This window comes from Coniophora puteana (assembly GCF_000271625.1).
Source record: "Coniophora puteana RWD-64-598 SS2 unplaced genomic scaffold CONPUscaffold_8, whole genome shotgun sequence".
In the NCBI taxonomy this organism is placed as follows: Eukaryota; Fungi; Basidiomycota; class Agaricomycetes; order Boletales; family Coniophoraceae; genus Coniophora; species Coniophora puteana.
Window position 1 is genome coordinate 1898216 of NW_006913060.1, and position 24398 is coordinate 1922613.

General features: G+C 49.2%; 8 protein-coding genes across 8 annotated transcripts; 6 read left to right on the plus strand and 2 right to left on the minus strand.

The window, feature by feature from the left end:
• Positions 1-173: 173 nt before the first annotated feature.
• Positions 174-1149, minus strand: CONPUDRAFT_155405 (uncharacterized protein; the record flags this gene model as incomplete). The annotated part of the gene is made up of 2 exons (XM_007772135.1): positions 174-520; positions 585-1149. 2 exons carry the CDS (start codon positions 1147-1149, stop codon positions 174-176), a joined length of 912 nt encoding a protein of 303 aa, XP_007770325.1.
• Positions 1150-2958: 1809 nt separating this feature from the next.
• CONPUDRAFT_27571 (uncharacterized protein) lies at positions 2959-5634 on the plus strand (the record flags this gene model as incomplete). The annotated part of the gene is made up of 3 exons (XM_007771512.1): positions 2959-4537; positions 4588-5243; positions 5299-5634. Coding segments are annotated over 3 exons (2571 nt in total), but the record flags the coding sequence as incomplete, so codon positions are not given.
• Positions 5635-6214: 580 nt separating this feature from the next.
• On the plus strand, positions 6215-8181 carry CONPUDRAFT_155407 (uncharacterized protein; the record flags this gene model as incomplete). Its single annotated transcript, XM_007772136.1, has 8 exons — positions 6215-6322; positions 6373-6500; positions 6547-7303; positions 7351-7380; positions 7431-7519; positions 7570-7881; positions 7931-8039; positions 8092-8181. 8 exons carry the CDS (start codon positions 6215-6217, stop codon positions 8179-8181), a joined length of 1623 nt encoding a protein of 540 aa, XP_007770326.1.
• An 850-nt stretch (positions 8182-9031) lies between these two features.
• Positions 9032-9672, plus strand: CONPUDRAFT_155408 (uncharacterized protein; the record flags this gene model as incomplete). The annotated part of the gene is made up of 3 exons (XM_007772137.1): positions 9032-9148; positions 9202-9507; positions 9571-9672. 3 exons carry the CDS (start codon positions 9032-9034, stop codon positions 9670-9672), a joined length of 525 nt encoding a protein of 174 aa, XP_007770327.1.
• Positions 9673-10210: 538 nt separating this feature from the next.
• On the plus strand, positions 10211-10843 carry CONPUDRAFT_155409 (uncharacterized protein; the record flags this gene model as incomplete). Its single annotated transcript, XM_007772138.1, has 3 exons — positions 10211-10291; positions 10348-10730; positions 10789-10843. The coding sequence occupies 3 exons, from the start codon at positions 10211-10213 to the stop codon at positions 10841-10843; spliced, it is 519 nt and encodes a 172-aa protein (XP_007770328.1).
• Positions 10844-12705: 1862 nt separating this feature from the next.
• On the plus strand, positions 12706-16171 carry CONPUDRAFT_74315 (uncharacterized protein; the record flags this gene model as incomplete). The annotated part of the gene is made up of 14 exons (XM_007771658.1): positions 12706-12798; positions 12861-13241; positions 13453-13513; positions 13564-13716; positions 13998-14220; positions 14446-14514; positions 14538-14603; positions 14712-14743; positions 14822-14885; positions 14945-14998; positions 15125-15340; positions 15404-15705; positions 15776-15840; positions 15896-16171. 14 exons carry the CDS (start codon positions 12706-12708, stop codon positions 16169-16171), a joined length of 2055 nt encoding a protein of 684 aa, XP_007769848.1.
• A 2878-nt stretch (positions 16172-19049) lies between these two features.
• Positions 19050-22709, plus strand: CONPUDRAFT_166648 (uncharacterized protein; the record flags this gene model as incomplete). The annotated part of the gene is made up of 8 exons (XM_007772139.1): positions 19050-19152; positions 19207-19346; positions 19402-19518; positions 20879-21219; positions 21461-21533; positions 21589-21609; positions 21658-22131; positions 22184-22709. The coding sequence occupies 8 exons, from the start codon at positions 19050-19052 to the stop codon at positions 22475-22477; spliced, it is 1563 nt and encodes a 520-aa protein (XP_007770329.1). The 3' UTR covers positions 22478-22709.
• A 56-nt stretch (positions 22710-22765) lies between these two features.
• Positions 22766-24324, minus strand: CONPUDRAFT_166649 (kinase-like protein; the record flags this gene model as incomplete). The annotated part of the gene is made up of 2 exons (XM_007772140.1): positions 22766-23245; positions 24274-24324. 2 exons carry the CDS (start codon positions 24322-24324, stop codon positions 22823-22825), a joined length of 474 nt encoding a protein of 157 aa, XP_007770330.1. The 3' UTR covers positions 22766-22822.
• Positions 24325-24398: the final 74 nt, after the last annotated feature.

Consider the following 24398-nt stretch of genomic DNA (forward strand, 5'->3'; position numbering starts at 1 on the left):
AGCTAAACACGTTGAAGTAGTATACGTAGCAATTAGTTCAAATGATACAGTAATTGGAAGACGTATTGTGCAAGCGTATGTTGGATAGAGTATTTTCATAGCGGAAACATGTACTGGTTAAGAGTCCGTACGAAGAACTGCGAACATAACTCAGAATGAACCTGCCAGACTCACTACAATGATTCAGTTTCTTCGTTCTCGATGTATCCATGCTCTGTCACATTCGGCCTAAGACAATGGATACCGCCCAACTTCCACGCGAGCTTCTTTTGCTTCTGTTTCCGTAGTTCGTGTTCCTCCCATTCGATGACGAGGCAACCGTTGTCGGTAATTTGTCTTGGGAACTGGGGGCATTCAAAGTCGGTGAGACAGAGGTGCGGCCAACGTCTTCGGCCCATCTTCAACCACCCACCGTCGTTGAGCGTGATGTCGAAACCCCTCCTCCAGTATTTGATGATGGCATCGTATGTGCGGCACGTCGGAAGACCGTTCCTTCGCCTTGTGTGCGGATTGAACAGCCCTCGAGGGAAATAAGGTCGTAGCATTAGTGACGCGGAGAACAGACACCCGGTTTGGTGACACACCTTGACGTGCAAGAGTCATATGGGGATATGCGGAAAACAACGCAGTCGCGGTGACGTAGTTCATCACAGGCGTGCTGTGAAAATACAGTACCGGTACCCGCGCGTCTTCACCTTTTGCTACCACCACGTCCACGAGCCGTTTCTTGATCGTGTTGATATACGAGTGGACGGTACCGATCGCACCGGAAGGAATGTCGTACGATGTGCCCATGTTCATCCCCACTTCCTTGTAACCGGCATTGCGAAGGAACGCATCAAGAGCATACTCTGCGGACGCGGGCACGTACACGTCTAAGTCCTTCGACGTGAACTGGGTAGCTGTCTGAGGAAAGAGGAGGTTCAGAGCAACAGACCCGGATATGACACCATCTACGTTTTCCATGCGTAAAAGGAATCTTCTGGCGTTTCCGACATAAGGTGATATGGCGGCTAGTACACGGTGACGAAGATATTCGTGTCCGGTGTGGCGAAGGAACTTGCAGGTGCGCCTCACATTGTCGAGATCCACTGCGTTGAGGTGCGAGAATACGCTGAAAGCGCAGTCATAGTCAAGGCGACCCTCCATGATGATACGCAAGAATGCCGTGGAAGATGAGTGGTCAACGGTCACCGTCGTGCGTTTTCTCCAGTCGTTCGACTCCAGTTTTAAGTCTGAATCCTGTTTACCTCATAGGTTACACATATATGGCGTAGAGCCGAGATTTCCAGCGTATTGGGTGCGTTGTCGCGGATGGTGTGCCATTGGCGCCTTAATGCGTATCAAACTTGAAATTCTACGTCAATGGCGTCTGCTGATTGTTCAGATTTCCACGTCGTCTTAAGCAAACCAGCGAGGGGTTCTGAGGCCTACCCCTCTTTGCTTTCTGGCCCTCTACTCCTATTACGCGCTGCTTTTTCGACCGAGTTCAACACGCCGTGCGGTGAAGTAGCCTGGCATGTCATGGTTAAGCGGTTCGTAGTTTGTTTCCTTGCTACAGTGTTAAATGTTGAGTTTGCTGAATCCCAATTGTAGCCTCCCCAGAATCGTTAGTTGTTGATTCCCAGTGAAAACGGGCTCTAAGGAATCCCAAGGGATTCGCAGAACTTCTCTGCGATTCGATCAGCAACTATAGAAATAGAAGGGATGGACCATCGAGTGAGCCAAAAGAGGCATCCGGTTCCCGATAAGTGTATCCGGGGAGGTCTGAACGACCTGAACACAGAGGCGGCATATGCGCTGCATGGGCATAGGCTCGGCGACCTGGCCAGAGCATAGTCAATAGACGTACTAATACACGATTGCTTCAATTTATTAAGGAACCGAGGATAGGGAATGTACTTCACGCGAGTGTGTCCGAATTCGTCTAAGTCCGCGCACGCGGCGCTTGCGTCTCTCGACTGCAACTGCCGCAACGCAACGTTGCTCTACCATATACCATGCCCCGTCAACCTAATCCCACATCGCTGAATGACCCACGTGTGCTCTCTGGAGAGTACAAGGAGTGCACATGCCTGCTATGTCGCAGCAAGAACAACGGGCAGCCGAAGTATGTCACTAAGAAGACGTACTACAAGCACAACCCCACCGAGAGGGAGGACGCGCAACTCCCTCAGGAAGCTCAAGATCTCTTGATAGCCATGCAGACATCCTTTCCTCAAAATCCACAGCCTCCAATTCATGCCCCACAGCCCTCAGGCTCTCGACGACGCCAGTCTAGCAGTCCAGAGGCTAGTATATTGCGTTCTCGCAGTGTGGACTCCAACTTGCGTCACAAAAGGCCTCGCACAGACGAACCAGATGGCCAAACTGACATACAGATACCTGAGGTATGTTCTCATTCCTATCTTTCTACTAATAGCTGTTAATTAATGGCGGTACAGGCACCCTCCCACTCTCCTCGTTACAATGATGACGAGGAGTTCATCAACAGCCCACCAGCTGAAGAGGAACCCGAGCTCGACGAGCAGGAAGCTGAGGTATGTTCTGCCATTGCACCCTTCGTTATCCTTAGCACTGAACTTGTTGCAGAACACTTACATCTTCATCGAACCTGGCCCAGAAGACCTCGGAGACGACCATGACGCCGACGATATGGAGCAACCTGAGTCGGAGGATGAGGTGGATGAGGAGCGTGAGGAGGAGGAGCATGAGGAGGTGGATGAAGGAGGGGGCCCTGGGCAGGAACAAGCACAGCAGAACGTGGAGACGGAGCCACAGGAGGGGTCGGGTAACGAAATAGACGAAGAAGAAATACTACGACGCACCCTCGAGCAGACACAAACCACCGACAATCGTCCCCCTCCCCCTCCCCCTCCCCCTCCTCCGAGAAACAGCCAGCACCACACACTTGGTTACACCGTAGAGGACGTTGACGAGATGCAATCCAACACTCGACTAGATGATGTCCAGGCTGCTGTGCGCTTCATCGAGCTTTTGAAGGCAGCTACGATTGACAATACCGAGCATCACAAACTGTCTGAGAGAGCTCGCCATCGGCTCAGAAACCCGAGCGAGGAACTGATAGATCTTGAAGCTGACCCAGGCCGGAAGGTATCATTCCAGTTTGCTATTACCAACCCGACCGACGAAAACTACAAATCGTACATTAAGGCAATGGAGAGCATTGCGTTACCTGGGATCCAGTTTCAGAGCAAGCACACCGTCGAAAAGGATATGGAGAGACTCACCGGGATCGAGCCCATCATTGAACATATGTGCATCAACAGTTGTATAGGCTTCACCGGTCCTCACGCACATTTGGAGAGCTGTCCGAAGTGCAAGGAGGATCGATACGAGCTGCGCAAGTCGGCGACAAGTCCCAAAAAGCCTAGAAAAACCTTTGTCACCCTCCCTCTTGCCGCAATAATACAAGCGTTTTGGCTTCACCCCGACAGCGCAACACGGATGCAGTGGCGAGATAGCATTACAAAACGGCTTCAGGAGGAGTTTGACAACGCAGATTTTTCGAATCTCAACATGTTCGACGACATCTTGAAGGGTCGGGACTATCTCAGAGAGTGCGAACCTGGTGGCGATATCAAACCGGGTACCACCCTTCTCATGTTCTCAATTGATGGCGCCCAACTCTACGCATCCAAACAGTCAGATTGTTGGATATATATTTGGGTTCTCCTCGACCTGTCACCCGAAAACCGGTACAAAAAACAATTCGTTGTTCCTGGTGCTATTATCCCTGGGCCTAACAAACCCAAAGATCTCGATTCATTTCTATTCCCAGGTTTATACCATATTGCTGCTGTCCAGAACGAGGGCCTGGTCATATTTGACGGTGCTCAGCAGTGTCGCCGGACAACAGATCTATTCATTTTCATTGTCACTGCCGATGGGCCAGGCATGGCATTTCTGACGGGCCTTGTCGGACATCACGGCAAGTTTGCATGTCGTCTCTACTGTGGATTTCCAGGCCGGCGGTATGCACAAAAACCCCACTACTACCCCGTAATGAAAAAGCCACGCAATTACAATGTCTCCGGCTGCCTTGGTCCTGACAAGACGGCTGACACTCTGCCGTCGGCTGGTAGTGGGGATTACGATCAAAACCTCGCCCGAATTCTTGCATGTAGGACATTAGCCGAATATGCAAGAGCACGCCTCGAAACTGGTATTGTCAAGCCCACACTGTTCTCCGGGCTGCGCTGCACGAAGATCCCTCACCTGTTCGGTTCTGATATCATGCACCTTGCTGCCATTAATATCCCCGACCTCCTCATACCTCTTTGGCGTGCTAAGTTTACTACTGAGGGTAGCGACAAGACATCGCTCTGGGATTGGGCCTTTCTCAAGGACAAAGCTACCTGGGAAGAGCTTGGCCGTCTTGTTGAGCTGGTTGCAACCCACTTGCCTGGCTCGTTTGATCGCCCACCTCGGAATGTGGCCAAGAAGATTCATACAGGATACAAGGCATGGGAGTTTTTGCTGTTAATGCACGGTATGATGCCTGCACTGATGATGAGTACGTTTTTTCTCCGTTGCTTTGGTTCCAGATCCCTGATCTATATTCAGATATTTTACCGGAGCCCTATTACACACACTACTGCCGACTTGTTCGCGGGATACGAATCCTCTCACAGCACTCAATCTCCCTTGGGCAGATCGAGATTGCCCGAAATGACCTGAACGATTTTGCCGATGGCTTCGAGGACTTGTATGTCGATGGCCGAAATGATCGTATTCATTTTGTACGGCCCTGGATTCACGCACTCACCCACCTTGCACGCGAGACAGTTCGCAAAGGGCCACCTATTTGCAGCTCTCAGTGGACAATGGAGCGTATGATTGGAGATCTTGGTGGCGACATTCGTTCGCATGTCAACCCGTTTGCCAATCTCGCAAACATTGCACTGCGCCGAGCGCGTGTCAATGCTATGAAGTCAATCTGCCCCACTCTTGACCCGCGCCAGCTGAAACTTCCAAGCGGTGCAGTTGACCTTGAAAATGGCTACTTCCTTCTCCCCCGAAAGGACCGCTACTTGTGTGATCTTACTCCCCCTGACGCCGAAGCTCACGCGGCCTTTCTCCGCACATACGGACTGCTTGTCCGTGGTATTCCTGCAATACAACGCCGAGCACGCCTCCTTCTACCCAATCGACAAGTTGCATGCTCGCTGTGGAAAGAAGGGGCTATGCAGGGCAGTGTAAGGATGTCTCGTCACGTAAAAGTATATTTCTAGCTTATGTTCATGAACTCAAGCTCACGCTTACATTCTACTCTAGCTCATACTTCCTGGACACAGTGATCCTTTGTTTGCCGAGGTTCGGTATTACTATTCCCTCAAACTGAGGGGAGTTGATACCGCGGTTGCAATGGTCTCTATTTTTGACCCCCCTGACCCACATTTCCGACAGCGCTCACTTGACCAAGTGCTCGCATGCAAATACCGTGGAGATGAGACCCTCCAGGTAATTGACATCACTGCAATCAAGTCCGTTGTTGCAATGGTGCCACACAATTTCCCTGGATGTGAGCCCGATGACAAACTGCACTATGTCATTGAGAAACCAGGTTTAGATGTTGCAGTGTTTGGGCAAATTGAGGAGGGTATTAACGAGACAAACATTCTTAATGATACTAATTAGACTTGTATGCATTCACGGAGCAAGTTGTATAGCAACAAAATGTTATCATTTTACTGTACATGCGTGCAATAGTCAGGGCTAAAAGCTACAAGGTCAAACGGCGATAGACAGTGCCACTACGTGTGCGGCTAGGGGCCATGAGGCGGGGATAGTGGCGAGGTCGCTTGGCACGGTTTTGTATGATCTTCTGCCAATCAAAATCCATGGTACTGGGTCCATGTGCGGAGATGCTTCTGTTATTGTTCTGGTTGCCCTGTTGCGTTGATGGCTAACAGAAAAGGATACAGTAAGAATCAGACTGGTGCGATGTCAAAATGTGCGTACCTGGCGCCTTTCCCTTTCTAGATAGGTTAGAACTTGAGAATCTCCTGATTCTGTTGCCGGTGGTGTCATTTGGTTCACAGCGGTGGTTATTCGAGGACTTGGTCGTGTGGTTTGTTGTGTATATGGAGATAACCCGACGCGCACTTGACATGGGCGATCGGGCGTGGGAGCGGAGTTTGAAATGCAAGCCCAATCTGGTAATAGCCCCGATGGCAAGATAAGATGCAAAATGCGTGCAGAGGCAGGTTTTGCTATCATCTTCATTGTCAACAACATCCCCAAGCATCCCATGGCCACCGACGATGACATCCACTCCGTGGAGGTGGATGCCGATGAGGTAAGGAGTTTTGATATCTTCATGCGCGCTAATCTTGGGATCCATTTTAGGCACCGTCATATGAGCTGGCCACGCGCGACCCGGAGAAGCTGCATAGTGTCATCAAGGGACTAAAACGAGACCTCGATGCCATGCGCGGTGAGAATGTGGGGTTGCGAGGACAAATTCAGGCATATGAGTGAGTTGCCCAGTACACGTGTGAGCGCTGACTATATGCGCATCAGGAACATCATTACAAGGCTTGGAACCGGGCGACCGGATGCTGCGCTGACCACATCTCCATTGGGCTCCACACCGCAGGCCCAGGATCCGACAAGCCCGCTCAACCTGGACTTCAACGCGTTTCTTACTCGAGCTCGCACAACATTCCACACCTCCAAGACTGGGCCAGACACGTTATCTGGTGGCCTGCTCTTCGAGGGTCCTCTTGAACTCGAGGAGGCCGAGTTCTCGCTGGTCTCATCCTGGCATTCTTTGGAGTTCCACAACAAGAAGAAGGAGAGGAGGGCCGCTGCTGCTGCTCTTGGCAGACCCGTCAACCCGACTGACGACTCGGAGGGAGCAGCACCAGCACCAGCACCAGCACCGGGCCGTCTTCGAGGGAATCGCCAACTCCGCGAGGGGGTCAACCATACACACGAGGACCTTCAGACGAAGGACGGCACACCTATCGATGGCCGCGCAGTCGAGGCCATACTCAAGATGGCGAAGGAGGCTTTCAGGTTTATTGGTAAGCTACGTCAGCCTGCATACACATGGACAAAACTCCCTATCGAGGACCGGAACTGGTGGATCGAGACCATGGAGCGCCTCTACCCTGTTCTCCGCCTGTGTTACAGCCACTGGAAGGCAAAGGCAATCGCGATGCAGGTCTATCCTTCCCTCAAGTCGGAGTGGATCACCATGGGATGGCTTGCTTCAGAGCCAGAGTCAGGTCGCTCGTCAAAGCGGGCGAAAACGACGTCATTAGTGCCTGCCCATGTATGTGATTGATCTTCATTTGATCAGCATTCTGACATCTTTGACAGGTTTCCGAGCATTCGGACGGACACGAATCAGTACGCACACAGTCTCTTTTGATTTAACTCGCTGACACTTCTCCACGCAGACTCCCATCTGTTCCTCTGACGGAACCAATGACACAACCCCTTCAAATCAGGACGCTCCTCGTCGTGCAAGGCAGTATGACGACCCCTTGTAAGTGCTTTGCTCGTTGTTATTTGGCTGTACTTAGTACTGCCATACAGCGCAAGGCCGGCCAATGGCACGGACATACCACCGGAATCCTCACCCGACTCAGCAACCGCTCACTCTCGCACTACCACCGGCGCCGCCACCGAAATCACAGAGGCGTCGACTGCCTCAGCCTCGAACACAGCCAACGCGACTGAACACGCCGAGGGCGTCTCCCCGACTGCACCCCCATTGTCTACCTCCGGTCCCACGAACACAAGCGAGCTCGCCGTATCTACTTCAGGCAGCGCTCGGGCCACCATGGCCTCGACGAATCCTACAAGGGGGCGCTTGATGCACGAGCCACCTGTGATAGTCAGTGGCAGGTGAGCATCGTCTTCTATCACACAACCTTGGACTGATCTCGGCGGGCAGGAGCCTGTGGGGTGCTAAACGGTGGTGGCGAACACACGGCGGTGAGCCGCATGCAACATGGGGTCATTTCCTTAACTGCTGGGGTGCGCTCACGAAGGACGAAAAGGAGGTTTGTTTTACCACTCTCATACCTCTCAATTGCGTGCGCTGACTTCATTCAGACCTGGAACAAGAGCTGTAGCCTCTTCAAGAAGGGCAAATGGACCGATCCCGAACCCACGCCTCCTCCTAGCGACAGCCCGAACATTTGAGCAAACACGACGACTTGGCGACAATTTGACGATTCTTGGTGATTATCTTGGTGCCTGCTACTTCTGCTCGTTCGCTAGATTTCTATGGTTCTCTTTGGCGACCTCTCTGCTCTGCTCGCTCGACGTGACGCTCAGTGGCTCTATCTCAATGTCTACCAAAATCGGTGGGTCTCGATGAGTTTCTATGGTTTCCTACGATCTCTGGGGCTTCATCGCATCGCATCGTTTCTCTTAGCTTATCTTAGTTAGTCATAGAAAACCATATGTAATGAGGCGATGAATCAAACATGCTGTGTTCTAAAGATTCCTATGGCGCGTCTAAGGATTCCGAAGGAGTAGTAATTTTTTCTATGGAGCTATCAGGTTGCTTCGAAACTCATCAAATTCCTTAGAGCCCGTTTTCACTGGGGTTGATTCGTGGCCTCAGCCCTTGTCAATCGTAGCAAGGACGGTAGCTGCCACTCCTTGTTCTGACGACTCGACATGTGCGACGCAACCAGGTGAACAAGGAGAACCAGTACCTCTCGGGTTTCATGAGCTTGCTCAGTTCATGACTATCCGTAATAAACTTAACGATGAATCGCTTCGAGGTCCGAAAGAAATAGTGTACGCGCGTTCGGGCGGGGACAACCGTCTCTCTGTCAAACCACTCATTGTCAGAATTCACGGCTTTCTTAGATCGTTTAAGCTGGATACTTTCGGGAATTGGGATGGGTAAGCAGATCAAAATGTCATTTATCTTTTGTTGCTGACTAATTGTTAATTTTGTAGTCAAGTAGATTCTGCTTCTAGGGCGGCGCATGTTGTTGTACTGCAATCAGGAGGACACAGAACTGCTTGGGGTGAAACGATGAGCCATCTCAACCGCATCGCGCAGTTCGCTAGTCGCAAACTAGGTGTCCCTTTGTCGACACCGGAAGGACCTTTCAAGCGTTTTTTATCAATTCAACACCGTGTCTTCGTCAAGGTGAGCGGTTTTTGACAACCGTTTCCAGCTCTACCAATTCACGATACATAAAGACTTGTATGAACTTGACCGATCGTCGTCATCCGTCCATGCTCGAAGATCCTGACAACCTATACGAACGCGTCGCTGACAATTGGTGCATCGATATGTGTCCGCCCGTGTATACACTTGCCGACAACGACGCTTCTACCTTGCGCACATCTCCGTTGATTTTGACGCATGGTGACTTCGTTCAAGTGGTTGTTGGCTTCGATCTAGTGGTTTCAGGTGACGTTACCGGGCGTCGGACTTTGAAGGTTTTCTTAACGCTTAAGAACACTACTTATTTGAGTCCGGAACAACACGACTCGGGTCAGTCAGTATGTGTTTTATGTTTTCGGAAGATTGGCTTTCAGTTTATACTAAACTTGTTCCAAAAGCAGAGCAACAAGCGGTCTGCATCTGCAGCGGAGCTGTACGACGGCTTGCCCATGGCTTTCGCTCGCGTTCGAACGGACGACGCGGATGTGAACCTCGTCGGTTAAACCTATCACCTACGCAATATCTGCTTCTTTTGTTTGCCTGAACCGTGTTGTTGCCGCTGTATAACATTAATTTTGTCTCCTTTTTTCCCTCTCTTCTTCTTGGTTGTCTTGTCTACTGTTGACTTATATCTGTTCGCCCGTCTCTCTGCCCATACTCGTTGGTCAGCTTTGGTAGTGACGTAAAAATTTACTCTCAATTCGTTTCGACCGTTCCGGCACTAGTCACGTTTTAGGTTCAGCATATGATACAGTCCAATCCATTTCGTTGTCTTTCTGTCCCCTGTGACGTGTGCGATCGATTTCCTTGACTAATGCTCAACACTGCTGACAACCTGTTTCTGGTATAGTCCCTCTATCTTGCATTGCTCGATGTTCGTCTCCGGTGGTGAGTTCATAAATGAATCGTTTGTGACGTATCCGTAACAATCACGACATAGACTCCTAATCGTGCATAAATCTCAGCTGCACTCGAACGCGGTTGTTGATATCTCTCCAAGTTTGCCTCTTCTCCCTTGCGCTTGATTCGTCTACGAGTATAATGACCAGCTCTGAGACAGAACATTTCTACGACGATAACTATGCCATCCAGAAGCACACTCTTGTTCACATGCTAAGTCTTGTCTGTCTTCTACCTTCATCCCCGCAATATCTCTTACGCATTTTGTTTGGTTTTAGCACTATCGGTCTTTTGTCCGAGGGGTATTCTTAGGTGTAGATGCCAATGACGGCCAGCTAGTCGACGTCCCTTTTGACAAGTATAACCAGCCAGACCCTAATGTTTGGATCAAATACGCTCTTCGTTCTTCGTACACCAAGCCTTACGGATCCGTGTCCCTCGTCGGCATGCATCATCCCGCCAACCAACTTCCGTATCATTATTACATCCACTTCGAACCTCAAGATAGTGGTCGGGTCAACAAGCTGATGAACATCTTCATGCGTGGTGATGTCGCTTCTCCTATTAAAGGCAACATCCTTGTCATCTGTTATCGCTTTGGTAATGGTACGATGGATCTCGACGAGTATCAGATCGGAGAAATAAAGATGTTAGTTGCTTGGTAAGCATCCTGTTGAGTAATGACGTCATATGATCTCATCGTCCTTGCATTCTTTCAGCGCCTATAAAGAAGGGAAACTTAAGACGCGCCCTGCTGGTCGTCGCTTCTCTTAATTCTGTTACTCTCCATCCCTTGCTCGTTGTTGTTGTTGTTCATCGTATTTCCTATGTCTTCCAATCTTGCTCGATTCGTAAATGTTGGTATTGATAACGACGATGCATGGGTCGCGACAGTCAGCGATTGCTTTGTACGTATACTTGTAGCTTCTATTGCATTTTGAGTATTGGCCTGTTAATAGCAATCTACAATTTTCAGTCCGATGATCCAGAAGCAGTATTCGTCGGTGACAACTGTCGACAAGGACATGTTGTTCATGTACCGTGTTCAACTCGTGATCGACTTATGTGTCAACTGTATATGAGAACTTCGCGTTATCGTGAACTACGATTGAGTAGTTTACCTGGTAACGAATCTTTTACGTTGCCAGTACCTCTTTGGATTATTTATCAAGTGGGTCCATTCGGTTACGATGCCAGAGTCAATCGCATCATCTGCGACCGAGACGGATTACCAGCTTTGATTGGCAATGTCATGGTTTTTGCCGAAGTAGGGAACGAACCGTTAAAACTTTCCGACCTAGGTTATGTTATTATTGTCGTCAGATGGTGAGTACTTGTTACCGTGCTCAAATGTTTCCAGCAAATTTAATAACCTTCTTTTGCGTTCATGTTATATGTAGCGCGTTGCAACAAGGATTACTCGCTCAGTAATAAAGGAGACTTCGAATTGATTATCAGTTACGGTTACATAGTTGAAATCAGTAGCTTATTTCGATGTCCAATCGTATGTCAGTGACATATCCAAAGTTTCCGAATCGTCGTTGCGACTATGCACTTATTTTGACTTTGTCTTGGATTTCAACTGGCTGTGGTACTACATGTTGATGTCGCATGCCCGCTGGCTATATTCGCCCTCGGTTCGTGCCGGTCTAGCGCCTAAATAGGAAAGCCCCTGTACCATAAACCTTAGCCTCTTGATCACCAAACTCAAGCGTGAACTCTCTGTCCTTGTAGGCATCCCCTCCTACCCATCGCTGACTCTGCTGCCTCCTTAGGTCTTGTTATTCTGTCCGTCGCCAACGTCCATCCTCGAGCCACCCATTTGCGGGTCTTGAAGTGCGTCCTGAGTCATATTGCACCAATGCCGGCCGCCTACACTGTCGGCTTGTTTGCAGATCTACCGGAGCTGGTATGCGGCGTGTTTGGCCTTCCTATCGTCGAGAGCTTTGTTGAGAGCCTTGCAGGTTTGATCTATATGAGATTCTTGAAACTTCCATCATCAAGGATTGTGGCTGCATCCCTGGGATCGACAGTTACGGCGTGCATCTGCCATGACTCAAAGTACCAGTGGAGGCGCAGTTGAGGGTGGATAAAGTGCAGTGACAAAAGAAGAGACTTACTGGGTCGCAGTTGTATACAAAGATTCAGAGTCAGCCAGACCGTCAATGACATAATCAGTAAGTTAGAAAAAAAAATATGTATAATTGCGTTGAACATAGCGTGCATGTTTGTGGAGGTTGCACGGAGATGTAGAGCGCCGAACACGTGGCCGTAATAAGTTAGGTACACATTCACACATGTTGTTTCAGCCAGCTGAATATTTACGACTTTTAAGCCCTGGTGTATAATTAGTTGAGCTTGTTGTTGAATGCCATTCGAACGATATTTGTGTGCGAATTGGATTTGATGGATTTGTCGATGATACGTTGACGATATGTGAGCTTGTATAATTCTATGTGGCCGTGCAATTTCCACACCTGATGCATGATGCAAGCAATCAGTGTTCATTTGTGACGTCATCAAGCCCTTAAACCGTCGTACGTATACAAGCAACTGCCTTTTTCCTCTATATATCTCTCTGTTTCTTCCACTACGCCTCTACGGTAACCTGACCTGGACTGATTATTAGTCGTATCATGTCCTTCGAACCCGTACAACTTACGGAGGATGACTGGATCTTAGACGACGCTGGTGCTGTCTGGCTCTCAGACACCTTAAAAGAACAGCACGTGCGTGATACATTCGACTTCTATGCACATTTACATCTGTATCAATCGTATACTCCGTACAGGAACATACATTGCCTGTATTATACTTGGGGCAATACTGTCGTTCTAGGCATGTTGTCTCTGTGCCGATACTGAAGCACGGCCCCAATTACGAGGTCTACCTCGAATCAGAAGTCTTTCGATGTTTACGTCTCACACACCACCCCGCTAACAAAAGAATATTGCTGCCGTACGTGGTCAACATATTGTACTCCACGGATCTCCATCGGTTCGAGGCTCCTCCAGCCGTTAACATGCATGTCGCTGGAGACACTCGCCAGGCAACTATTATGGGTAGCGTATTAGTAGACATTGAACGTGTTGGAACGCGAACGGACAACTATGCTAATCACTCTGTGGATGTCCAAGATATGTCCTTATTATTGCATATCGTGCGAAGGCAAGTACAGACACCCGTTTAACACCGTCAAGCTCACGTTCCGTTAAGCGCGTTTATGTTCGGATATATTCGGCAGCCGTTCTGACCCGAAATCACATTACGTAACAAATATTACATAAACACAACGTGCTTCGTTTTATCAACAATAGTCGTCTCTCCCCGTCTCGTCCTGTACCCTCTCGACATCATCCCCTATTGTATAACTTTTTTTTGAGACATCGCCTATGGTTAAGAGGTTGAACTTCATATTGCCGTTATCTAAACGGCTCAGTACTTGTAAGAGCATAGCCGTCAACTGCGGCCAGGAGACAACTAATGTTCCATAGGTACCGATTGTATCAGGGACTTGCTGGACCTCGAGTTTTTGCCGCCTTCAACCAGCCATGATGTAATAGGGTTTCTGAATCAAAGTGTCAACGGTTTGGAAGATTTAACGAACGATGTCTTCGTGGAGTTGTGTTCGCGTCTTCGTGTACGCCGTATGTTCTTTGATTGCATATTATTGCTTGCCCACATGTTTTTATCCGTTCCCAGGCGGCTTGCCAGCCTCACCCTCTTCATTACCTATCGCCGACGGAGCAAGACCCCAACATAACAGACTTTGTTTTAATCTGGCATTCTTTTCCAACTCGCAATAGCGACTATCCAAAAGCATCGCGCGAAGCTTGTTTATACGCTAGAACTTGCTTCGACACCAGGGTCGCTGCGGTTGCTATCCTGCTGAGCTGGTTTGTTCATGCTTACTGCTCTCATTCTACAGATACGTTTGGTATACATCGACTCGGCTATATAGCCACTTCTGTCGACATAGTTTGCCTTTTAGAATGTGACGACACTGTGGATATGTTCAAACCCGTCATTTTCTATGGTTCTCCTCACCGCGCCTTGATCGAATGCGACGGGCGCTTGTTGGCAGTAACGTCGGCGCCAGTCACAACCGAACATTTACAACATCGTGTGTCTTTGATAACGTTCCTCTCCGAGTAAGTAAGCTTTGATCAAATACTCGTGCGTCATATTGATCTTATATCAACAACAGTATTATACGCAACAAGCCGGATCGTCATGACGAACTGCTCGGAGACTTATGTTCTCGGATTGTTGCGAATGGTTATAAAGTTCTTTAACTAATACGATTTCAATCGTAATTGATTCATCGCATAACTCATTGTAAGCGCTTTGTTCATTAACTCGTCCTTGTTTGCTAGTTTTATGTTATCAATAACTATTTATGTTTTGGACAAACCCGCACGTGACTTGCAACTGTTCGGCGTGAGGTATGCAAAACTCAACTTGACAGTGAACCGCATAGAGGGGCGGAGGGGAGCGAAGACAATCAATCCGGCGTTGCTGACGCTGACGCTAAGTGAGTTTCAATGACTATCGACCCTGTGTACATCATCGTTGACTTCATAAGTTGCTTACCCCTATTTTCCCTATGTTGCAACGTGATATCATATATGTTGCAACGCAGAAAATATCTTTCGTCAAATCACGCTATCAGCCGTGTGTTATAAGGGAGCGCTCACCGCAGGCGCGGGGGGGGGGGGGTAATTCAGTGACAAACGAAGCTGCTTTACGCAGCTATGTCCGAATCGCGGAAACGAAGCGCTGAGAACAAAGAAAAAGCCGACAACAAGAAGGCTCGGTACATCTTCTATTCGTGTCTCTAGTTCGACCTTGTATTTGACACTTGTGTTTCATTAGATCAGACGGCAACGTTTCGAGCGACGCGCCCGCTCACCGCGTTGCTGACGCAAGGTATGCGCAGTCCAAACCTAATTTTGTACTGTTCTAACTTATTCAATTTTGATGTCGGCACCGACCTTAGGTACGTCTAATGCGAACTATATTTTATCCACTGGCCTCATTCACATCTGTTCTCAGCACCACGGCGCAGTCACAAGTCAATTTATCTTCTAGTGTAACGCCGGCGTCTACTTCTGTGACCAACCCACGCTCTCTCCAAGCACTGATCAATCCTGCTTCTCCTTCTCATCTAATCTACCAGCAACGCGACACCATTGCCTTGGCTGTACCGGTTCCTCCCACTACGTTTGTTGATGAGTCGGAGATTGAGAGTTATCCTTCCGATATTCAGAGGTATGTCTTGTGTTCCTTGTATGACTCCGTTGCGTAATCAACTTACCTTGCATTGTTCATCAGGCGCATCCGATCACTATCGGAGTACGCCAACGAATCGAAGTCTTCTTACGCATTCTCCATGTTACCACGCAGTGCGTCGTGGGGTCACGCTGCGGGTGAAGATCCCAAGGCGGATAAACTAATCTGTGCCCCTGGAACTGCGACGCCACTGAGTGTGTTATTCGTTGGTCGAATCACTTCGCTCAAATTTGTGGAGGCTGGCGTCCCGGCAAGTCGCGCTCAACTGGCTATCGTCCCGCCATGCGCAACGTTGTCCGTTCAAGCGGCAAACGCCTTGTGTGGATTGTCTAGTCCCAAGCTACGTACGCACTTCTTATTCGCAACAGGTGTTTCGACCCTAACGTCGTTTGTACTCCTCAGCATACTCTGCAGAACCGTGGGCGGTTGTGCATTTCAATCGTTGGCAGACGCGTAAATTAAATGGGATCGCAACAGAGGTGCGTACGATTGTTCTTGCCATCACAGTCCGAACCGAATCTGTTTATCTTTCAGGCTTCCTTGTTCAACCGTGTCTACGACGGACGCGCCGGGATCAAAGGTAAACGCGAGATGCACAAGATCCCGGTTACAGCGTTGAAGAAAAAGGACCTCATACTCGTAGAAAGCAAGATCAGCAAGTGGGGCCGCGTCATCAACAATGAATGTCAATGGCGCGCGCAGTATGTCTTGTGTGCCATAATTGTGCTTTTCCAGAGCGACGGTCCACCTGCCGGTGCAGAGTCCGACAGCGAAGAAGAGGTCGATGTTTGCGATGGTCTCGATGTCTGAGTCGTTTACTTTCTGTTTCCGCCATCCGTGTCCTATCTCACGTACGCACAACCTGTATTATTAACGTCTTCTTGAATTCAAGCACACTCCACTCGCGCTTCCGCTTCTGAAGCACGTCCTTCGATTGCGCAACGCTGCCCGACGTTTATCATTGTTTGAATCCATTCTTGGCCCCGCAAACCTAACTTTCTCGAAAATCAGCGCGCCTATATAACCCCTGTCGGCAACCCCTAACGTTTCTCTGCTCGTCACTCTCATCCTCTCTTGTGCTCTCGTGCTCTATCTCCCTCCTTACCACCCAACACAACGAACTCAATATGAGACGTTACATGTACGTCAGTTTACTACGTACACAATCATTGCTGATGCCCAGTAGGTCCGAGCCAGTTTCTTTAGGCGACTTTAAACGGCAGATACGGTACAGTCCAGTTTGCTACATACCCATTTGAACGTTAACCGTCGCTGCTAGATTTTCCGTTGAGGTAGCCCATTTAACACTCCACTAACGTACAGTGTCAGTGTCCAGGTGCGCTCTCTATGAATCTAAAACTCGCAATATTATTCGAATAATCGTACCTCCGCAAACAGCAGTACTACTAGCTCGACTATGTCTAGTGTTCCTCCCTCTCCTGGATCCGACGCTGCCACTACCAATCAACATCAGTCGACGCATCAAGTTTCTGTTGCAACTGGTCCGGGACCTAATCACACATTTGATCACGTTGTCAATATTATCCCTTCGCCCACGTCGACCGGTCACCATGCAACCAATGTCGATTCAAACACTCCTGAGGCGACTACGCGAATGATGCTGCTTCAACTGCTTTTGCCCAGCGGTTCACCTTCTGGGCCCGCTATTGATTGCACGCACGGTTTCAGGCCCGAAATTTGGCGCGATGTGGTTAACACTTACTCTGGTCTACCTTGTGACGAGCGATACATAGGTAACTTCCCTACCATCGTCGTCGAGTGAGTCGCTTCGTACGGTCTATATTACAGGTACTAACTACATTTATAGTCGCATGAGAGCTAGCACGAGGATAGGAAAAATGATTGAAGGCGTACACTCGATTCATTGGATACCTAGAAACGCTGAATGGGGCCATAAATTCGAAGGAAAACACTACATGTGTAAAATGGGGTCGGACAACCTGCTTACAATCGTTTGCGCTGGTGTTCTTACACACATCCAACCCGATCGCAGCAACCCTTCCGTCTTGCGTAGCATTCGCCTGAAACTGACCTCTTCTAGTATGACCGATTACGCTCTGCAAATCCTTCGTCGGTTTGAAAAGCCCACTCCTCATTTCGTAAGTGCCGCCTTTGTCTTTTGCAGATTATTTGCTCATTCCGTATAGTGTTCAGTAATCGAGAAGTACATTTTTATGTTTGGCAGGGGGACAGACCGGTCAGTAAAAAACACACGTATATGCATCTTGTGCTAACAATTCTCAGTCTCAATTTAAAGGCGTTTGGGACAGCCGGTCGCGCTTAACCGTTCGCGCTGACGGCAGTCCCGCCAATGGACCCACCATGCCCGAACTTGACTTCAGATTATTGAGAGTAGGTGACGCAGTACACGTTGACGCCCGACTTCGTCGTCTCGAGGTGATGGAAAACAACCGTGTTCACACAAAGGCGCGGTTCGAGCTTATCCAGCTCGACCTAATCAGCCACAGTCAGAACATTGCCGACGCTGGACCTTCTACTCAGTCGGCTTCATTCATCAACTTGTGATCTTCACGGTTTCGAACGTAGTTCGCTATACTTTACTACAAACTACGCGTAATTGGTTCACTTACTGTTCGCTTTTTGGTTTGCTCCGCGCATGCTGATTTTTCATTCTCCCTGTGCATTCTATACGGTACATGTTCGTGTTCTCATTAATGTAATTGGCTCGTTCACTTCTCCGTCGTACAAACAGCGTACAAACTCTCGGCTTTGTGTATCATGTGACGTTGTTGATGCTTAATTGACATTGTGTCATCGCACGTCATAGCTTGCTCGTTCTTTTAACACTCTGCCTCGCTGCCACTTTCGCTTGTATCTCCGCAACACGTTGTCGCTATGCCTACCAACTGGACAGAATGTATTCATGTCACACCGGAATCGGACTTCCCAACAAAACTTAAATCTGTATACAACGATGCTGTAAGTTGACTATCGACTCAGAACTTTCCCCTTATCTGAACTGCCCAAGCACCTTAAGGCGTTGGGGGTATACATCGGCGACCACTGCCAATGTCTGCACACCACATATTTTCCGGCTACTCCAGCAGGTCATCCGATAGCTCCCATGTTGTTACCGAGCAGTCGATGCAGGGAGATCCGTTTGATAGCCCACCCCAAAGACGATTCTATAATTTTCCGGTCACCTATCCACATCGTATACGAACTACCTCCTTTCACAACCGAAACCCGCGTGAACCCGTGGCTGCTAGATTATCAGCGTCCAGATATACGGTTGCTGTACCATCCCAATCCGGATACTTCTCATATCAAAGGTAGCATGCTGGCTTATCTCGAGACCGGGAACGAACACCTACAAGAAATAAACGGGGACGACATCGTAACGTTAATCAAAGAGTGAGCTCACCTATTCCCGTTAGTTAATAAAACCAGTACTTAATCTTAACAATACCCCAGCGCAATTGATTGTGGCCTCATAACACAGTAAAAAGAATATCGTTGTTACTGTAGTACACGTTTCTGTTATCTGTATATACTTATAAATTTACTCTACTTCTATTGCAATCGGATCACTAATATCCTTAATGTCTTCTTTCTGAGCAATGCCCAAAGTGACATTTTGATGACATCATACGCTGATAGGGTTCTTCTAACAACCAGCTCCTTTACGGACTTTACTATTACGTCCATGACCGACACTTCAACATATTCCGATAGTGACGATGCCTTCTTGGAACTACTTGCCGACGATCTTATTACCGACGCAGGCATCAACCGTGCATTAGCTATCCGTAAGCATATCTCTATTCTATAACAGCAATCACTTATGCACATCACCTTCGTAGAGCTAACTTTATACAGCCACGCATGGCCGATCACAGGCTCTCTATCTTCTCAACAAGTATCCGGTTTGTGTGATAGCGCAGTCACCGGTGATATCGAATGGTTCGAGTTCCAAAGGGCAATTTACATGCTCAGCGACAACGTTTGTATTCGCATTTGTTTGATATCAACGACTGAAGCAATACTCATTGTCGCAGCCTACCCCGTCACCGTCCCCCGACATCAACTCTGAAGTCTTTGTAACCTTTCTCTGGCACCAAACACCGATTAATTCCCTCTATTCTCACATCGCCCCCTTGTCAATCGATTTCCATGTATGTGTACCTAACAGACCTGATGTCGCAGCCGTAATTGCAGGTCTCGCTTGGGTTCTGAGTCGCACGTATCTTCCAATTCAGTGGCAACTTTCTGGTGCTCTCCCGAGCGTTTGCATACATCATATTCAACTTAATCATCATGATGCCGAGTATTCTACAGGCACCATTTTCTGCAGTTCTGCGTGCACAGATTTATATGCCATAGTCAATAATCATTGTATCGACGACGATTTTGAGCATGCTTTCATTCAGCATGGTGTTCATATTACAACGAATTGCGACACTCTTCAATTTTATCCACTATATGTAACACGTATGATTGAGCTTAGCTTTTTATCGAGTAAATAGACAAAACTGTTTCTCCGTCTCTACCCAAGAAAGGGAAGCTAATACGAGTAAACGGTGAATCCATGTGCGACAACTTATAGCATCTGAAAGTGCTGAGGACAGAGACAATCGGCTTCGACGGAAGACGGGTGTTCGCGTCGACAGAGGCAGAGTCTTAATATCAAGAACGACTGTCTTCTGATATAGGGTCTGCCTAGGGGAGACTAGCAGAGTCTGTGTTGACGTTCAAGACCTGTTATGTCATCATTTATCCGACGTGCATGACACTTTTCTGTTTCTTTTAGCTTAGGGTTAAGGTTTGTATTAAAGCCGTGCAACCACTGCTTGGTCTGCAGCGTCCATAGATTGAATGAATGATAATATATAGAAATTAGAAACTCGAGGTCGCAGCCCAAGACAGGTACAAACATGGAAACCCGCCCAGAACAAGTGGTGTGCCCACGAGCGAAGTTGTCCACGTTGCGCCGCATGTGCGTTGACCACAAGGTAAGAAGTAAAGACGTGAAAAAAGCAACCGTCCCGGCTTCAAGCGCGTCCCGAAATAGTCACACACCCTCCTACAACCCTAACCTATCACACCTTCCGCTCCATTCTCTGGGAACCCAACACGCCCGCCGCCCAAAGCAAATCGTATGTCACTTCAAGTCAAAACAACTTCGCCCTTCACGGCAGGAGCCCCGCCCACGTCCACTTCTTTCACGGCGCGCGCACGCTCGGCATCGACGCGTCCGCGTCCAGCGTTCAATTCGCGTCCTTCCGCACTGCACTCATCGGTCACGAACAACATCGCTTTTACCTCTTTCTCTGGATGTCCCGTTCGCGTTTGCTGCCCCATCTTCCATCTTCGCGACTATCCTGACAGGCGTCGCCTTGATCTGCACCTCATCCACAATACCCGGACAGAATATCATGGCGTCCGCCTCATCGTTCGGACCCGTAATCACAGTGTCCGTTTATTGTTCCCGCTCTTGTACCCTCGTCCAAGAAAGTCCTTTTGTCGAGTCTGTAGCACCCTGACTCGGCGTCGGCGTCGGCTGTGGCCTTGCCGCTGCCCTTCTTCACGCCCAAGCGAAGCACGCGCCTCCTCCTCGCCTTCGTCGAACACCCCATCTCCCCGTCATCCGCCACGGCCTTGCCCCTCCTCCCCAGCCCAGCGCTCGCCGCGCCCAAAACCGCCAAACTCCGCCCAGGCGTCGCCGCAGAGGCGGACGCGGAAGACATGCGTTGCGCGGAGAGGTGGTGGTTTTTGCGTCTGCGACTGCGGTTGCATCGGCGAGCCGGGAATGTCGAGCGAGAGGAGGAGCTCGGCGTCGCGAGCGGCTGCGACTGCGTGACGCCCTATCCTTCGCCGTTGGCACACCCATCCCCGCTCCCACGCACAACATGAGCATACAACGCGCGCTGTACGACAACGACCGCACCGGCGATAAAGAGCACGCCGGATAGCTTGTTCTCCAGCGATGCGGGCGCGGCAGCGCCGTGTGTGCCACACCCACTTGTCTTTGTCACTCAATATTCACGTACGTACTATTTTCCAGTGCAGGCGCGAAGTAAAATTTGCTTTCGCTTCTGTCTTTCACATTTTTTTTAGTGGTGTCTACGGCACCAAGTGCCACTTCGCTAATGGTGAAGGGGAATTGCGGTCTGTGGCTCGTCATCCAAAAGTGAGTTCGCCTCCCTTCATGGCCTTTTTGTTGCTCATACTATTTGACAAACTAGTACAAGACGGAGATCTGCAGGGTAAGATTCATAGCTTCAATGGTATTCTCGATGTTAATACCTTGATAGACGTTCTGGGTATCGGGCGCTTGCCCGTATGGGAAACGTTGCTGTTTCATCCACACAGAGCTCCCCGCGAACGGTGCTGCCCCCGGTGCTGAGGGCGTACCTCCCCCTTCTGCGACGATTGACTCTCGCCAACGTGCTAATAGTTCGGCGAGCGATCCCAGTGACGCCCCGACATCCCTTCTCTCGCGGATCTCTCACAGCAGGCACGACCTTGCTACGCCTATTGACACGAACTCTGCAGCTCATAACATGTATAATACCCGACCGCCCACCGGGTCCCTCCGTGTCGATACTGCGTCCCTCACGAATATTGCGAAGCAGAACAAGTCGGCCTATCCGACCCTCGCTAGCCAGCAGAACGCACTGATGATGAACCCGCGTGAATCCGCGATCCACTCGCCGGTTCCTCTGACCGCCGGCCCCGATCTCGGTCGGTCCACTGCCGCTCGTTTGAATATTGTGGGGCAAAATCAGGTATGGCACATTGCCTCTTACAATCGGTCCAGGCTAACTCAATTCTTCTCAGCGTGTTCGCAGGACGAACACGTCTAACCCTCGCCACTCCTTCAACGGGGCGGACGTCGATTTTGAGTACGCCTCCCCGACTACTCCGTCGGCCGCCAACGTCAGCTCCTCCTTCGGCATGGGCTCCCAGAACGACCGCCTTTCCACTTCCGGAACAGCTCCTCGGTCGCACGTCAGGTCAGGCAGTGCAGGCAACTGGGGCAGCTTGACGCGAAGCAACCTTTCGGTTGCTTTCCCCCAGTCCGAGCTCGCAGTTGGGTCGAACCGAGTAAGCAACAACGCACAATGGATCTGATTAAAAACATATCGGACGTTATCTCAACCGCTGGAACGGACTTTGTGTTTTCTTTTTTCTCTTTCTGCATATGTTGTGAACGTTCATGCACTCACCAATCTTTATTATTGTCGCTGTACTCATGCTTGCATACCTTCAAGTCTTTTGCATGACGTAAAGTACCCATCGCCTACATTTCATTGTGCAATATTCCTAGTCCAAATGCTCTTGAATAAAACGCTTTCGTAAACGCGATCATCAAAGATTCCATGATATAGGGTACTACATACAAATATCTGACAGAGAAAAGAGAACCAACACAAACAATAAATGGCCGGGTATATATAGTAGGTCTGTTCTAAGGAACTAGATTCCGAGCGCCTCTACCTCCCTACGGAAACTCTGCATCCGACATTGTGCGTACCCAATATAGTCGAACTCGGGCTGAGTCTCTCCCCTCGCCAAGTCGTCGCGGGCCTGTACGATACCCCAAATCGCCCACATCCCGTGTGATGCTGCACTCCAGATGCGGACTTGACGCTCGAGCGTTGCGAGATCCTTCTCGCTAGCTGGAGATGGGCTCTCGCCCGCCACGTCCGACAGCGAGCTCGCGGCATGCTGTAGGTAGCCAACATAGAAGTTCCGTCGCTGCTCGAGGGTGGGGTACCGGGACGGGTCCAGGATATGGGGGACGTCGGAGTGGTAGTTGGCTGTCCACTCGTGGAAGTGGTTCGCGATATCAAAGGCAAGCGGGTTGACGGCTGAGTATTCGAAATCGACTACGATGATCTGCGGAAATGGGAAGCGACGATAAGACTAACAAAAACATAGCAATTTATAGCATCTGATGACGCACTTGGGCATCCTATGCTGAGCGTGCACTACGTCGATAAGGCCGCCCTTTGTATTAGTTTGTATGCAAAGCATGTACAAACAACCTGTATGGTACCGGAAACACGTTATCGATGGTTAGCTTTCCCCGCGTACGCGCGTTCATTGTCCCAGATACTAACGCCATTTCCTTCGTGCAATTAAAGGTTTGCATTTCCTACAACTGATACGTTACCAAGTTCACTTTATACAGGACAACATGGAACATACGTCTGAGCGATTGTGTTTGATGCGCGATAATGAAGTAACTGATGTCTCTGGATATCGTCCTTATACTAATCCTTATCAATCATTTTTCGAGGAACCTTACCATTTCGAACTTGATGACGTTATCAGCATGTGCGAAGACGACTCCGACATAATCGCAGAACCTTTCGACCTCATAGCGGGATTAACGGATGTTGACGAAGACTCTGACGTCGCAGATGATAAAAGCGATGCACACTCTGAGGAAACTGTAGTTCACAGAGATACTACGACCAACTGTGAAGACGTATCTTCAAAGGTGTGTGTCATATCTACTACTTGGAGTACAAAGTTACTTAACATACTTAGAAACGTACACGCGATTCCAAGGTAACGAGCCGCAAGCTTAACAAAAAAACTAAGCGGAGAAAAATCAAACACAACAACAACGACTCCACCCGTTACGTTCCTTTTCAACCACGGCCTGGACTCGGTAAACTACACGTTCCTTTAGGCCAACCTATCACAATCTCTGAAGCCATTGTAAACTCCCCTCATGTTCAAAGCACTGGATATGCATCACGTGGATGCAAGTACGATAAAAACAGGTATAGTGATAGAGCTGTTGAACTTGACGAGCTGCAATGCGACGGACTTCGTAAAATTGATTGGGATGGAATGTAGGTATATTTTACGCTCAGCGTTACACGATTACTACTGATAATTATCAGAACACCTACGCCTATCCGCGACATGAATGGCTTAATCGTAGGCATGTGTGCAGGAGCCATAACAGAGAAGACAGCCGACGGTGGCCTTGTCATAGACCACCAACTCGTCAATAAAATTACTGCAGCACTTCAAA